This window comes from Pan paniscus, chromosome 22 (assembly GCF_029289425.2).
Source record: "Pan paniscus chromosome 22, NHGRI_mPanPan1-v2.0_pri, whole genome shotgun sequence".
NCBI lineage: Eukaryota > Metazoa > Chordata > Mammalia > Primates > Hominidae > Pan > Pan paniscus.
The window spans coordinates 34,527,258-34,544,523 of record NC_073271.2 but is presented as its reverse complement, the minus strand read 5'-3'; the positions used below and the strand labels follow the sequence as shown (position 1 = coordinate 34,544,523).

Sequence of the window (17,266 nt, the reverse complement as noted above, 5' to 3'; positions counted from 1 at the left end):
AGTGAGGATGGGCCAAGGCTTGGGGAATGTACCCCAAACAAGGTATGGACAAACCATAACTAGGAATCCTCATGAGCATAGAGGCCCCTTTAAGGGCCCCTTTTAAGCATCACCCCAGACACTGGGGACAGGAACTTCTCTCTAATAAACACCAGGTAAAACAAGAGGCTCTTGCCTCCTTGCCTGAGCTCAGTGGATCTTAATTCATTAGCCCAGTGGTTCTCAACCATCGTGATGTGGCCCCCAGAGGCATTTGCCAATGCTCGTGTTTCTGCTGGTCACAGCTGGGAGGTGTTACTGGTGTCTGGTGGGTAGAGGCCGGGGACATCCTGCAGTACACAGGGCAGCGCCCCTGCAGCCCCCACCCCCACCTGTCCAAAGAGTGACCTGGCTCCGAGTGGCACTAGTGTCGAAATTGACAAATGCTGCAGGAAACCAACGTGTATTTAGTGTTTAATCTGCATCATGGACTGTGTTAGCTTCGATGGAGATGGATTAAGAATTAAGTGAAGCTGGCCGGGTGCAGGTGGCTCACACTTGTAATCCCAGCACTTTGGGAGGCTGAGGTGGGCAGATCGCTTGAGGTCAGGAGTTCGAGACCAGCCTGGCCAACATGGTGAAACCCCCATCTCTACAAAAAATACAGAAGTTAGTTGGGCATGGTGGCAGGTGCCTGTAGTCCCAGCTACTCAGGAGGCTGAGACAGGAGAATCACTTGAACCTGGGAGGCAGAGGTTGCAATGAGCTGAGATCATGGCACTGCACTCCAGTGACAGAGCAAGACTCTGTCTCAAAAAAAAAAAAAAAAAAGAGAGAAAGAAAAAAAAAGGAACTAAGAGAAGCTCATGGTCTACCAAAGGTGAAAAAGATTCTGTGAGATCATAAGACACATTCAGTACAGAGTGATGTTCAGGGCCCAGCAATAACAGGGATGAGGGTACCATCAACTTTACCTGGGCAGGAGAAAAAGACCCTGAAAGGGATAATATTAACCCATATTTCTAAAACCCACATGATTTATTAATAGATTTTGGTATACAACATATTGTCCAGTTTTCTCAAACATCTATGAGATGACATTATTATGATTATTCACATTTACGGATGACCACTGAGTTTCCAAAAGTTTTCGTCACTTGCTCAAGTGAAAGTTAGTGAAAGTGAAAGTTGGCCATTTGACCACAGGCCTGGACTCTTCTTCACTCCCTCAGGGCTTCTTAGAAGAAGCTGAACGTCTTTCCTGCATTGAAAGGGATAGCAAGGTTCTCTCCACGTGTCAGACAAGCAGTGACAAGATGCACCAAATCCAAGTGCCAACTGCATTTTGATTTTTTGTATATGTTACACATTTTAGAAACATTTATTACTATCTTACTTTATCACATCAGGTCAGTTCACCTGCACTCACCTTTACATTAACCTCACCAGGTGTCTCCAAAACAATCACATTTTAAAAATAATAGGTGGGTCAGGAGTTCGAGACCAGCCTGGCCAACATGGTGAAACCCCATCTCTACTAAAAATATATATTTAAAAAAAATTAGCCGGGTGCCTATAATCCCGGAGGCTGAGGCGGGAGAATCGCTTGAACCCAGTGGGGGCGGAGGTTGCAGTGAGCTGAGATCGCGCCATTGCACTCCAGCCTAGGCAACAAGAGCAAAACTCCGTCTCAAAAAAAAAAAAAAAAAAAAAAAAGAAAGTAAAATTGTTTTGGTTACCAGGATTCACCTGGCCTGTTATAAAAATAAAAACATGAAGCACCATACTGGCTATTGGGCTCAATCCTTTCTTCTCTGAAAAAGGAGTCTTTCAGACAAATTAAAAGACGTGCACAAGATAGAAAAGATGTCACATCTGATCTTTGTCATGTAACTGCTTGTAGAGATCTTAGGCTACAGAACATTTTGTTTTCAAATGATGAATCCCAAAATGGTGCATTTCCCTCCAGTTTTCAAGATCTAAAAGCAACACGGTCTTGCTGGCATTCGTTTTTGGCTGTAAAGAGAAATATAAACTTAAATAATGAAACTTTCTCAGGGAAACATTGAGCCCCTTTAAGGGGACAAAGAACTAACTGTTGGTGAGCTGGTGGTGACTTTTTAATTAATTTTGTCTTCAACTGCTTCAGGGAAGGGGGAAGGAACAGGACTGTTGGGAAGAGGCTGAAATTCCAGGTGTAAGAGAGAATATTTAGTAAGGGTAAAAATAACACACAGCTGTGAAGACAAACATCTACGGTTTCAGTTTGAGCCCGGAGTTCTACATGAATCACTGCTGAGCTCCACCCGCTGCTCCAGCCATGGGGTCTGAAACAGCTTTTCCACTGCCTCTGATTCAGAAATAAAACAGACCCACAAATTACCCTGCAGCGCTCCAGACAATCCCCTCCTTGTCTGGGGTCCTAAAAATACCTTTTGTGGTGACTGACCTCGATTCACACTATGAAACTTGATTAGGAGCTTGTTCAGTCGATTAGGACTAAGTATGTGCTTTTAGGATCCTTATGAAGAAAACCACCTGAGAAGGGATTTATTTGTATTCAGACTTGAGACAGGCCTGGAATGCTTGTCCCAGGCCAGCCTCCTTGTGGGGCTTCTCTCGCAGAACTGACCCCTTTGCCCTCTTAGGGTAGAGCTGCCAAAGAAAGCCTTTCCATTTCTTCCATGTGGCTTCCTCACCAAGTTCTTCTTAATGTGAACTAACCTAATAAACCAAAAGGAACATTCAGAAAGACAGTGACATTCCAAAAAACAGTTGCATGCTGAACACTGCACAATAGTAAACCTTAGCTTCCTGACCTACCTAAGAGTTCACCGAGGTACAGTTATGAACAGTTGCCAAGAACAAAAAGCCTCACATTTACACCCACATACACACATGCACAGCCATGCACATGCAGTATGTTGCTGTGTTAATTTGTATAGTGCTTCACAGTTTGCAGACTTTCTTCACAGTCATCATCTCAGGGATGTCCTCACAGCAACCTCAAGAAAGCATTCATTCATTTTTATGAATGAAGGAGTTGAGCCTCGAAAGGTTAGGTGACTCATCTAAGGTCAACCAAGGTCAACAATGGTTTTCTGACTGCAGCACGAGGGGCTTTCTCTTGCACTGCAGGTATAAGATAAGGAACTCAATATTTAAATGGAAGATTCATTCATAAATGTACTCACTCATCCTGCAGACACTTACTGAGAAAATACAGAGAATGGTGCAATTGGAAGGGAGACATTCCTCTCTGGCGGCCCAGGAAAGGCTTGTAGAGAACCTAGAGGTGAGCATGGACAGGTGAATAGAGCAGGTACCAGGTGGTGAACAGGTGAATAGGGCAGGTATCAGGTGGTCATAGGCCTTGAAGGCAGAGGGAGTAGCAAAAGTGAAGGCCTGAAGGGAAGAGACTAGGGGGTGATGTGGAATGTGGTCTTTGAGCACAGAGCACATGGAGTTGGGGAGAGGGGCTTTGGCTACTCAAATGCCAGCCCCATGTTAATAGAGACACTGATATAACCCCCGTACCTGGGGCAGTGCTTGGCCTAGAAAGATGCTCCACAGATATTTGCTAAACAAATGAATGAATTGAGGGGCTCCAGAGCCAGATCACTGAGGAGAATCTAGGGAGGGGCTCTGGGCCATGATGGGGGTTACGTTGGACATGGGCAGCTTGCATTTCTGTTTGGGGGAGAGCACCCTGGTAGCAGGAGGGAGAAAGCTTTGGAAGAGTTCAGGGACATTTCACCAGCATGTGATGGAGAACAAGGGGCTGGAAAGTCGTGTCCAGGTGCAAGAGGAATTCAGAGGATTAGGAAGGAGGATGGCTCTAGAAGAACAGGTAGATTTTCGACAGGATTAGCGGGTTTGCCTCCACTGACTCAAAGAAGAAGACATATTGATTTCCGCAATTACATTCTGACTTGCCTTGGACTTTCTCCAAGGAGTGGGCCCCTGCTAAGTGTTCTGAAGTGAGGGTGAATCAGATTTAATGTGGCCAGCGAGCTTGGGGCTGCCCCTCTGGGATGTATTCAGTGCCGTTCTTGGATAAATGAGGCCCATTCACACTCACAAGGGCTGAGGCTCCATGCTTGTCAAGCTAATGGCCACGACTGTGCCATTTCATTGCGGGTTCTTTCCATGACGGAAATTGCCTCGCTGTAAGTAGACTCTGATGTGAGAAAACCAAAGTCAGATGCCAAGTTTATTTTGTTTTTCAAAGACTAAAGACCAAATTTTACATTTCTCAGTATGTTTTTTCAGTAATATTAGTCCCCACCCCCAACCCCGCTTTTTTTTTGTTTAAGGGGTATTAGGTATGGACGACAGCTCAAGGAGGCTTTCATCTTGGACTTATTTTATTTAATCTTAAAAAATTAGATTGACTGCTTCCCCAGTGGTCCAGCTCCTGTCCTGGTCCTCACCTCCATCTTTTTGGGCCTGCAGTCAGAGTCAGATGCACTCCCACTCGGCTCTCTCGTCATGGGGACTTTTTGTCTGGTTTCCTTTTGCACTTAAGAATGTTTGCCCATCATCTGTGTAAAACATGCACCCTGCTGGGCACAGCAATGAAGTTTTGGGGAGAAGCATAGAACGCTTAACTGCAAATTGAGATGACTATTTCTTTTAGACCAAACTTATCAAAACCTATTTATATCTCGACATAAACATTGCCACCTTCCAAGTCTCCCACGGGGCCCTGCCTTGCTCCTTCGTGGCTGCCCTGCTCAGCTCACGTCTGTAACCCTCATCCATGACTGTCTTCAGGGCCACTCTGAAGATGTTCTTTTAGAATACTTAATAGTGATGAAATTAAGTTTTCTGAGGATCCATTCAATGGTGCTTTAGGTCTATGAAAGACTCCTCACACGGATTTACCAAGCAAGGGCATGGAGTGGGGCGGTGAAGTACTTGGAGTCGAGACCATGACTATCTAGGTTCAAATCCCAATTCTTCCACTACTGGCTGTGTGATCTTGGGCAAGTTATCCAACCTCTCTGTGCTTCATCTGTAACAAGGCTCCTGCTTTCGAGTATTTCTGTCATGGAGATGTGCAGATGAAATGAACTAACAGCAATAGCTGACACCTGGCATTGTCATGTGCCAGGGACCATGTTAAATGCTTTATCCATATGTTTATTATAACATAAACACGTGGAAAGAGTCTGGAGCCATGCTCATCATTAGTCAACAGTGAAATACTGGTTGGAAGATTAACCAACTGAGGCCTGGAAAGATTTGTTTACCCACAGTGCATTTGGTGCTCTTGGGAGACATAAACATGACCCTATTTAGTGTTGGTAAATTTGAATTTAAAATCTAGAAATTAGGGGTTTCAGTGCAGCAGCTCATGCCTGCAATCCCAGTGCTTGGGGAGGCTGAGGTGGGAGGATTGCTTGAGGACAGGAGTTAGAGGCCAGCCTGGGCAACATAGTGAGACCCCATCTATACAAATAATTAAAAAACAGCTGGGTGTGGTGGCACGTGCCTGTAGTCCCAACTACTTGGGAGGCTGAGGCAAGAGGATCGCTTGAGCCCAGGGGTTTGAGACTGCAGTGAGCTATAATCATACCTCTGTACTCCAGCCTGGGTGGCAGAGCAAGACCCTGTCTCTTAAAAAACAATAAAATCAAATCAAATCTAGAAATTTGGGAGTTATGAAACTAGAGGCATGTGTAACACTGCATCTCTCAAGGTTTTCTCCTTTTTTAATTACACGTTTTTTTCATGTTTTTGCATTGACTTCTCTGACTGGTCTGATCTTTCCAATGGCAGCCAGTAAGGAGGAGAGGCTGGGGACGTGCCGTCTCTCAACCTCTGTGGCTGCAGCATGTGAGCACTGTGTGCAGGGAGCGTCCTGCTCTGCCACCAGCTACTCCTGGCACTGTGCAGGATGGTCTTAGATGTATTATGAGATGTTGGGAACAATATTGTTTACTGCATAATCCAGTTTTCTTCATGAGAAGCCCCGAGAAAAACTCTCAAAGCTTAACCCAGGGAGAGCTTTATTTCTGCTGAATAACTGGTTTGTATGTAGCTTATTAATACCTCGAACCTTGTCATCAGATGCACTTGTATCTTTGCTTTGGCTAGTAGAAAGCTCAGAGTTGAATTGGTATCCTACCTCAGCAGGATAAATAGTAAGCTTACTCAGTGGGCTGCTTTTATCTCTTAATTCCTTTTTGGCCCTTATTTCCTCATTTTTATTCTGTTAATTATTTATGTTATCATTTTGTCTTATATGTATTTTTATAACCCACCTCAAACTTCACATAGCTTGCACACAGGTAGGGGAATAATGTATATTTAAAACCACTATACATATTTATAAATAGAACTCTGGAGTTGCAGAGGAAAATTACGAAGCCCCTCCCTAAAAAACTGTTAACGAAGCTAAACTCTTGTTCATCCAAGTGGTTTCCAGACAGTCATGTCTGGGGGCTTGAAAATGGGGCTTCTTCCAGCCCTCTGATTCAGTAACCCTATGAGAACCCAACTGGGCTTAGCAACGTGTCTGCCTTCTCTCCTTAACTCAAATTTAACAAAATTTCCAATGTATTTGATATTCTTTGCCATGTCCTTTTATCATTAATTCAGAATACTAGTATGTTTTAAGAAGTCAGTGCTCATGATTTTAAATGATTAGAACTTAATTCTCCAACTGCTGTTTAAGAGAGATTATTGTTTGAAGCTCAACAAGCCAGTTTCATTGGGCACGTCTCCAGTTACCAGAAGAAGGACACCAGCATTCTGGTTTTTTTTATTTCCATCATGAAGGTTTGGTTGTCTTCCTACACTATTTCTGTGTTGCTGTGAGTGACCACAGTTATGACCAAATGCCATGGAAAAGTGTGAGATTGCTGCAGGCGTTACACTCCTCAAGGAGAGTGGCCTGTAGTCCCAGCTATTCATAGGGAGGCTGAACCAGGAGGATTGCTTGAGCTCAGGAGTTTGAGGCTGTGTGGCCCCAAGGGTGTTGCCAGGGAGTTGTGAAGTGTTATGGCTGGCTTTTTAATATCCCAGCCATTGGGCTATTGTTCAGTTCTTTCTCAGAATTCTGAACCAGCCCTCCCCTCTTGGGGCCCCCTGGCTAATGTGGAATTTCTGCTGCTGTGAGCAGAGGGAAGTATCTGTCTTCCCAGCTCCTGTTTACTCTTGTTGATGCCACATATTGCACAGGACTGTCAAGACTAATGTCTGTAGGTGACAAATAGAACCTGGAACTGAAAATGTAAATTTGAGAATAACAGTTCATGACCAAGAATCCAAAAGCAAATGCAACAAAAACAAAGATAAATAGATGGGACTTAGTTAAACCAAAAACTTTCTTCACAGCAAAAGAAATAATCAGCAAACAGACAACCCACAGAGTGGAAGAAAATATTTGCAAACTATGCATTTGACAAAGGACTAATATCCAGAATCGACAAGGAACTCAAACAAATCAGCAAGAAAAAAATAAATAATTTCATCAAAAAATGGGTTAAGGACATGAATAGACAATTCTCAAAAGAAGAAATACAAATGGCCAGCAAACATGAAAAAACGCTCAACATCACTTGTTATCAGGGAAATGCAAATCAAGACCACAGGGTGATACCATTTTACTCCTGCAAGAATGGCCATCATTAAAAATAAAAAAAAAAAGATGTTGGCATGGATATGGTGAAAAGGGAACACTTTTACACTGCCAATGGGAATGTAAACTAGTACAACCACTATGGAAAACAGCATGGAAACTGGTACAACCACTATGGAACTAGTACAACCACTGTGGAAAACAGTATGGAAAATTAGAAGTAAAACTACCATTTGATCCAGCAATCCCACCACTGGTTATCTACCCAGAGGAAATGAAAAAGACACTTGCACGTGCATGTTTATGGCAGCACAATTCACAATTGCAAAAATGTGGAACCAGCCTAAATGCCCATCAACCAATGAGTGGATAAAGAAAATGTGGTGTGTGTGTGTGTGTATATATATATACACACACATATATGTACACATATATACACACACATATACATGTATATATGTACATATGTACATGTGTATACATGTATATATACACATATATTTATACACACACGTATATATGTACATATGTACATGTGTATGCATGTATACACATATGTGTGTATGTACATGTGTATATATGTACATATTATATATGTATACATATGTATATATACATATATGCATATACATATACACATATATGTACATATGTATATGTGTGTATATGTGTATATATGCGTGTGTGTATATACATACACACACACACCATGGTATACTACGCACCCATGAAAAGGAAGAAAATGGCGTTTGCAGCAACTTGGATGGAGTTGGAGACCATTATTCTAACTGAAGTAACTCAGGAATGGAAAACCAAATATTGTGTGTTCTCACTTATAACTAGAAGCTAAGCTATGAGGACACAAAAGCATAAGAATGATACAGTGGACTTTGGGGACTCTGGGGGAAGCATGGGAGTGGGTGAGGGAGAAAAGATTGCACACTGGGCACAGTGTTTACTGCTTGGGTGATGGGTGCACCAAAATCTCAGAAATCACCACTAAAGAACTTATTCATGTAACCAGACACCACCTGTTTCCCCAAAACTATTTAAATTAAATAAAAAGGCAAAATGATTTTTGTTTGTCCTCAAAGGAGTCTGTGAGAGCAATATCTTGAACCACGCTTATTTGCAATAAAGCAATTTCCACCCCAAACAAAAAGACAGATACATTTAATATTTACTAAATGACTATCTGTTTGACAGGCACCTGCTGAATAGCCTGAGAATATTCTCAGGAACTGCTGCAACACACATATGCAAGTATGTGTATGTTTAAAAGTATGTGTATGTTTAAAAGGTAACTAGTCTTCATTTCAGGAAGGCATCAGGGACTCCCTGACCCATACACTACTCTGGTTTAAAGTGTACATTGCAGCACTCATCCTGACACACTGTCCTACTTCAGGACTGTTCATTCCCTGCACAGCATACTCTTTGTCATGTGCACAATAAAACAATGCATTGAACGTCCAAATCCTTATCATGTGAGAATGGAGAACACGTGGTCCTCTATGCTGGGCAGCGCTTGGTGCAGGTGACATACCAAGCTGTTTGCAGGAACTTTTTCCCTGGTGATGTGTGAGCCTCGGAATGCCTGGTGAAGGTGGGGTTGCAATGGAGTAATCAAGACACACATTTGTGCAGTGTGGATCTTTTCTTATCACACCTGGGCACAGAGCTAGAAATGTATTTATAGTGAGACTTTCAAATGAACACTTTTCAGTTCTCTGAATTGTGATAAAATTTCCTTTTCTTTTTTTCTCTCTTTTGTTTTTTTTTTGAGACAGGGTTTTGCTCTGTTGTCCAGGCTGCAGTGCAGTAGCATGATCTCAGCTCACTGCAGTCTCAACCTCCCCAGGCTCAGGTGATCCTCCCACCTGAGCCTCCTGAGTAGCTGGGACTACAGGTGCACACCATGCCCAACTAATTTTTGTATTTTTTGTAAACACATTTTTCATGTTGCCCAGGCTGGTCTTGAACTCCTGAGCTAAAACAATTCACCTATCTTGGCCTCCCAAAATGCTGGGATTATATGCGTGAGCCACTGTGCCTGGCATCCTTTTCTTAAGTAAAGCAGATATCTCTGAAAATTCTTCTCTTCTCCAGGAATCACTCCTCTTTCTTATTTGCATCTTGTATATGTGCCCTGTTTGTGTCATACACATGCTCTTCAGGGAATGAACAGTCCCAGGGTAGGAGAGTATGTCAGGATGAGTGCTTTAGTGTACACCTTAAACCAGAGTAGTGTATGGGTCAGGGAGTCCCTGATGCCTTCCTGAAATGAAGATCTAGTTACCTTTGAAAGGACATTGTCTTGCCTTTACTTTGTGGAGTCATTCTGTTCAGGGTTAAGAAGCAGGGATGGAGAGTTCGGGCCACCCGCACTGAAGTCTCATTCTACCTCCTCCTGGCTGTGAGTCCTGGAGCCAGCCCCTTGTGTTTTGAGTACTCAGTTCACACCTCTGGAAAGTGGAGACAATGCCAGCAACACAGTTCGCTGTGGTGAAGACTGATAACTATTAAGCTCCCAAAACAGATCCCAAACATGTTAAGGCTACTCTTTTGCTGTTAAAATTTGCAAGAGAAACCTGGGTGAAGTGGCTCACGCCTGTAATCCCAGCACCTTGGGAAGCCAAGGCAGAAGGATCACCTTAGGTCAGGAGTTTGAGACCAGCCTGGCCAACATGTGAAACCCCATCTCTACTAAAAATACAAAAATCAGCCAGGCGTGGTGGCAGGCGCCTGTAATGCCAGCTACTTGGGAGGCCAGGCTGGTCTCGAACACTTAGCCTCAAGTGATCTGCCTGCCTCAGCCTCCCAAAGTGCTGAGATTACAGGCATGAGCTGCCGCAACCAGCCTGAAGGATCTACTTTAATGTCACAGAGAAACTCTTGTGATCTATGCCTAGAGTTCTTGTCCTCGGATATGAAAATTAAACTAGAAAGAACTAAAAGAAAATGAAAAAGGGGTTGGTCTGAAGGGTTCAAAATCCTCAATGTCCCCTGTTTCTATAATTCTTTTTTTTTTTTTTGACATGGAGTCTTGCTCTTGTTGCCCAGGCTGGGGTGCAATGGCGTGGTCTCGGCTCACCGCAACCTCCGCCTCCCTGGTTCAAGCGATTCTCCTGCCTCAGCCTCCCGAGTACCTGGGATTACGGGCATGCACCACCATGCCTGGCTAATTTTTTTTTTAAGTAGAGACAGGGTTTCTCCATGTTGGTCAGGCTGGTCTCAAACTCCCGACCTCAGGTGATCCGCCCAGCTCGGCCTCCCAAAGTGCTGGGATTACAGGCGTGAGTCACCACACCTGGCCTGTTTCTATAATTTTATACATCTCTTTGATCTTTTACTTTTCAAATTGTTAACTGCATTGTTGGAGAAGAAAGAATTGATGGGACCTGGTATACGGCCGGCACTTGATAACAGCTGTCTAAATGGATGAGTGAATGATTGAATCTGAACAAAGGTTGTCTAGATTTTATAGTTGTTACTTGAGTTACTCACATCATCTGGGCAAAGTCTTTTTCCTAAAGAACCTAATCCCTCTAACTTCTCTTCCCTAGTAACTTCTCTCCTTGAGACAAATATACCAAAACATATACACTCTACTCAACTGATGGAATTTTCCAGAGGAATAGGAAACTCAGTCTAAGTGAAGACACTCTGTGTTTTCATATTAGGATGGGTCTTTTAGAGATAAATGTGTGAAGCCAGGAAAAATAGCATCAAGAGGAAATAATGCATGTGTAGGCAGCGGTGGAAATATTCAGGATCTACTTCATGGGAACTCAGACCATTATTATTTTAAAATTTCCTTCATGTTAGCACAGCTGTGAGGATGCCATCAGGCAGGGCTGTGCATTCCAGGCCCATGTTAGGGCCTGAGTCCTGCGTGACCCTGACTGTAACCTCCATCCGCAGATGGCAGTGTACCCTCTTCACTGCCAACACCTAAGATCCCTCCATAGGCTTCAGACACATTTGTAAGTGATGCTGAGAACAAACCTATATTTTCAAGTTCCCACATGCTGAACAAACACTTTCCCTTCCTGTCCACATCCCAGCTATGGCTTTCAGGTGTGGAATGACCTTCTCCATCTCACTCCATTCAGAAAGTGCTCTCCTGCCTCAGATGGTTTTGACCTCCTTAGACTTGAAGTTCACATCCATGCCAAGCCCATAGTTTTTTGATTGTCCAAGTTCTCTGCAGAACTCCAACTAACAAGAAGTGGAGGAGATAAATGAGGTTTCATTGGCGTGGATCCCCCAACCAGAAACACTGGGATAGAAATCTAAAATCTAGAGAAAGCGAAGGTTCCCAGATTCCAAGGAATATGAAAAAAATGTATGCATTGGATAGAGCCTGAGAGGCATTTCTGGAAATCCGCCTGAGACAACAGACCCTAAATATTAATACTTCTCAGCTACGGTGACCCTGGGTTTACCATCACGTGTTAACCATCTAAGAAGGCACTGACATGTATTTTCTGTTTAACCATCTAAGAAGGCACTGACATGTATTTTCTGTTTTCTGCTTAAGCTGGATTTTCTCTCTCTTTTCTTTCTCTCTCTTTCTTTCTCTCTCTTTCTTTCTTTCTTTCCTTCCTTTCTCTCTTTCTTTCTTTCTTTCTTTCTTTCTTTCTTTCTTTCTTTCTTTCTTTCTTTCTTTCTTTCTTTCTTTCTTTCTTTCTTTCTTTCTTTCTTTCTTTCTTTCTTTCTTTCTTTCCTTTCTTCTTTTTTTTGATGGAGTTTCACTCATGTTGCCCAGGCTGGAGTGCAGTGGCGCCATCTCAGCTCACCACGACCTCGACCTCCCAAGTTCAAGGGATTCTCCTGCCTCAGCCTCCCGAGTAGCTGAGATTAAAGGCATGCACCACCACTTGCCCGGCTAATTTTGTGTTTTTAGTAAACACTGGGCTTCTCCATGTTGATCAGGCTGGTCTTGAACTCCTGACCTCAGGTGATCTGCCCACCTCGGCCTCCCAAAATGCTGGGATTACAGGCGTGAGCCACCACTCCTGGCCCTAAGCTGGATTTTCTTTTTAGCATTTCCCTATCAGATGCGATTTCACCAATGTCCTGTAGCTTTCACATCTCACTGTTTAAAATGTTTTCCTTTTCTTTTTCCAGAAAGGTAGGTTTGACTTTATCCAAATGACAGTGACTGCCTTACTAACAGCAGCCCTGTGACCTGTTGCCCAAGGTCAGTAGTCAGTAGCTGACCCCTCTCTGCATCCACACAGTTCCTTCCCTATCCCTTTCCCAAGGGTCCTCTAGGACTGCTGGAGTCCACTCCCCATGAGGCCTCCCCTAGCGTCAGTCCCCACCCTTCCCTGCCCTTCCTGTCTGCACCTAAGCCTGGAACACTGTGAGTCTTCAAAGCTCCATATGTAAAGATTGGCTGCAGGGATTTGAAATTGAGCAGGAGGATTTCATTCTGAGGTTTTGAAAAGGAACGTCATTCCAGGATAAACCTCACTGAGCAGCGAGTGTCCCTGGTGCCGCCCCGCAGCATCTGTCTACTCTGCCTGTTTGCTGTCACACCGCGAGAACAAAGAGCAGTTCACTGTTCCCTGCAAGTGTCCCCAGTCAGTTGTCACAGATGGAGTTTTGACATGACAGTTTCAGGAGGAGCTGCTTAAGAAACAGAAGCCAGGTGGTAGTTCCGCCTCCCTTGTGCATGTTCTATGCATCTAGCCAGTATGGGCACTGTCCTAGCCTGTGCAGGTTGCCTTCACAGAGCCCCACAGACTGGCTGGCTGAAACAATGGGACTCGAGCTTGCATACTTCTGGAGGTTGGAAGTCTAAAATCAGACACCAGCAGGGCCAGTCTCTGGTGAGGTCTCTGTCCTTGGGTTGCAGATGGCCTGACCACCTTCTTGCTCTGCCTTTACATGGCAGAGAGAGAGAGAGAGAGAGAGCTCTGGTCTCTTTCTTTTCTAATAAGGGCACTAATCCCATCGTGGGACTCTACCCTCATGACCTCATCAAACTGAAATTACCTCCCAAAGGCTCTCTCTCCTAATACCATCACATTGGGAGTTAGGGCTTCAAAATATGCATTTCGGGAGGACAGAAGGCAAGGCCTGTTTTTGGCATTTCTTTTCTTTTCTTTTCTTTTTTCTTTTCTTTTTTTTTTTTTTTGAGATGGAATCTTACTCTGTCGCCAGTCTGGAGTGCAGTGGCATGATCTCAGCTCACTGCAACCTCCACCTCCCGGGTTCAAGCAATTTTCCTGCCTCAGCCTCCTGAGTAGCTGGGACTACAGGCATGCCCAGCTAATTTTTGTATTTTTAGTAGAGACGGGGTTTCACCATGTTGGCCAGGATGGTCTGGATCTCTTGACCTCATGATCCGCCCACCTCGGCATCCCAAAGTGTTGGGACTACAGGCATGAGCCACGGCACCCCGCCTGTATTTGGCTTTTCACACTTGTCCTTTCTCCCCCAGTCTCTTCCGCCTTGCCCTTCTTTGGTTCTCTCTGTGTATTGTGAGAAGTCGATGGAGACATGCTCTTTGATTGCTGTTATAATGGAAGAATATTTCTTCTCCTCCAGGAACTCTCCTGATGAATGCAGTGTGGCCAAAGGCGGGAAGATGGTGGGCAGCCCAGACACCGTTGGGATGAACTACGGCAGCTACATGGAGGAGAAGCACATGCCACCCCCAAACATGACCACGAACGAGCGCAGAGTTATCGTGCCAGCAGGTCAGGTGCCCACAGCTTCACTGCCCTCGGCAGATCGCAACTTCCCCAAGGCTAGGCTGAGCCTCAGGGAGCTCTTCTCCCCCACCTGTGGCATTGATCACATCTTCTTTGTCCAGAGCAGGGCTTGTAAATGGGAGCTGGCGGAGGTCTATGCATGAGGACATGTTCACGGATCGACAGCAAAGCAAGAAAAATACACCTGTATTTAAAAATACAAATATTTAAAAAATATGTGAGACAGCAATATGTAGCCCCAGCTCTTTATTTTGCCACATAGAGAAAAATACACACACACACACACACTACGTATGGAGAGAGACAGAGAGAAAGAGGATGTCCAGGCAAACATGCAGCCTTGCTTGTGTGCACACACATATGCACACGTGTGTATATGTCTATGAGAGGTGACCTTTCTAGGGAGGAATTGCCCCTTCTTGGAGGTTATTGTTCCAAATATCCTGTCCTTCATGAGATACTATTTATGATAGATGATAGACGTGTTTGTTTTTAAAATTCTCTTATCTGGCAAAATAAACATGTGGGAGCCATATATTATATGGCTGTCTTACGTGTTCCCTTAAGCATCTAAAATTCCAGCTATCACTGGCCTATAATACAGATTCTAATAACCAGAGTAACTCTTTACCACAAACATAATTCAAAACCAACCCAAAGGAATAGCTCTTGAACTTGAAAGACATGCCGAGAACTTATTTATTTAGCCAAACTAAAGGTAATAGAAAAAATGACTTAAAGCTCCTCAGAGGATACATGCTACATAAAACCAGAAATATAAGAACAACAGCAACAGTCACCAGTCAGTGAACCTTTACCCTACAGGAGGCATTTGGATAAATGCTTTAGAAACATGATCTCAAGCAATCTTTGCAAATGGACATCTTTCTCATGATTTCCCTGATGAGGAAGATGAAGTTCAGAGAGGTCCACCAACTTTTCCAAGGGCATTAGGCTAATAAGAGGCCAAGTTAGGACTCAGGCAGGTCTGCCTTACTCCTTTAGTCTCTGCCTGTTGGCATTGGATTAAATCTCAGCTGCTTACAGCAATTTCTGTGGGTTCCCTCCTGTTACTTGTTTCAGCCATCTGGTCACCCTGCGGTCCTGCCTCAGGGATTTGAATTTGGCGTCAGCTCAGCCTGAAACCCTTAATTCCAGGTAGTTCCATATCATTTTCCTTCACCAAGTATCCGTGCCAATGTCATGGCCTCAGGGAGGCCGGTCCTGAGCACTTCTGTCTGGAATTGCTCTCCTCTCCACCTGTGACTGCCAGTCTCCAGTTGGCCTGATTTTTCTTGATTTCATTCATTCCCTTCTGCCATTATATTGCATGTTTATGTAAAAGTTTTCTTACTGGCCAGCCATGGTGGCTCACACCTGTAATCTCAGCACTTTGGGAGGCTGAGGCAGGAGAATCGCTTGAACCAGAGAGGCAGAGGTTGCAGTGAGCCAAAATTGTGCCATTGCACTCCAGCCTGGGCGACAAGAGCAAGACTCCGTCTCAAAATAATAAAAATAAAAAAATAAAAAGTTTTCTTATTATCCTCTTCCCTGAGTAGAACGTAAGCCCCACAAAGGCCCTATCTCCAGGGCCAGTTGCAGTGCCTGGTAAGTGGGAGGTGCTCAGTGAATATTAAGGGAGGTGGAGAATGGATGAACGGACACCTCACCACTGAGCTGCACTGTACAAGTTACTCCTTGTTGGCAAAGTAGCCAAGGGCATGCATGGGTGAAATCTGCACAAACTCAATTCTCCCTTGCTCCTGGGGTCACCTAAATTAATATCTGCGAAGTGTGATGGCAAACAAGTTAGATTCCCTCCATGGTGTGACTTTCCCTTTACCTGAGTTGGATCATGCCCAGTGGGCTTCTGTCACCTTCTAGACAGAAGAGTTCAGGAGTGCAGGGTACTTCGCAAAACATCTGGCCTGGATTTGAATCCTGGGTTTCAGCTTAGATCTGTCACCACGTGACTTTCAGCAAACACATAAAGCTGGTTCGATGCAGTGGGGTGTGAAAGGGACCATCCTTTGGGGTTGTGCCTGATTTCAAACCATTTTTTAAGACTTATAGGAGACACTGATGGTAGATTACGAAAGGGAGAAAACCGTCCTTAGTATTTACTGAAAGGCAGTTGACAGGTACAGAGGCCATGCATTTGGTTTGATCTTGACAATGCACCTGAATGCCTGAGACTGCCTCACTTGCTACTGTGCCTCAGAACAGGGGGCTGTTCCTGTTGGATGGGAAAAATAGAAACACAAATGTCCCAGGTGCCCACTCCAGATGTGTGGCACATAAGAAAAACTCGAGGGCTGGGATGTGCCTGGAGGAGAGGCAGGAGGGCAGGGGTGTGTTGCCCAGACACTGGCTGGGCATGAACAAAATGAAGTAGACACCCAAAGGAAGCCCCCTAACCCATCTCACCCTTTGCCCTCCTCCTTAAGAATGTAATTTCTTCAAAGGAGACAAAACAAAGTGTTTAGATCTCAAAGATGAGAGAATCCATCTGAGGGGGCCTGCACTGAAGATTCCTTGCTTGGTTCCTCATTGAATCACAGATGTAAGAGGTAATGCCTGGTACCATCTTCTAACTGGTGAGGCTGTATTTCCATGAGGTCATCAATATGCTTTGATGTCATAAATATCCTTTTCAGTAGGGCCAGACTTGAGTCTTTCTACACTAAGGAAAGTATTTAGAAAATAAGAGAGATATTTGTGTGGGGAAGAGAACAGAGAATCAACTGAAGTCAGAACACCCAGGATTTTTTATACATAGTAGCTGCTCATCAAATATTAGCTGGATGGATGCAAGGATAGCTCTGCAAATTGGCTTATAGTAAGCTTTGATGTAAAGGCTGTTTCCTTTCTTTGGAGCAAAGTACTCTTCTCTTCAGCTCTTCCCTCCTTCAGTTGCTTCACGCCAGTGTAGGCAGTTATTCAGTTAATAGTGTTTGTAAGAGAGCTAGTT

At 44.2% G+C, this 17,266-nt stretch overlaps 1 protein-coding gene across 5 annotated transcripts in view; it reads left to right on the top strand.

Moving 5' to 3' along the window:
• The window catches only part of ERG (ETS transcription factor ERG), a 279,429-nt gene that overhangs the window by 223,724 nt on the left and 38,439 nt on the right, over nucleotides 1-17,266 (top strand). For all 5 annotated transcript variants that reach the window (XM_063601408.1, XM_063601407.1, XM_034947822.2 and 2 more), the window contains one exon: nucleotides 14,129-14,280. In XM_063601408.1, the coding sequence (XP_063457478.1) occupies nucleotides 14,129-14,280 (152 nt within the window). The remainder of the gene's footprint in view (nucleotides 1-14,128; nucleotides 14,281-17,266) is intronic.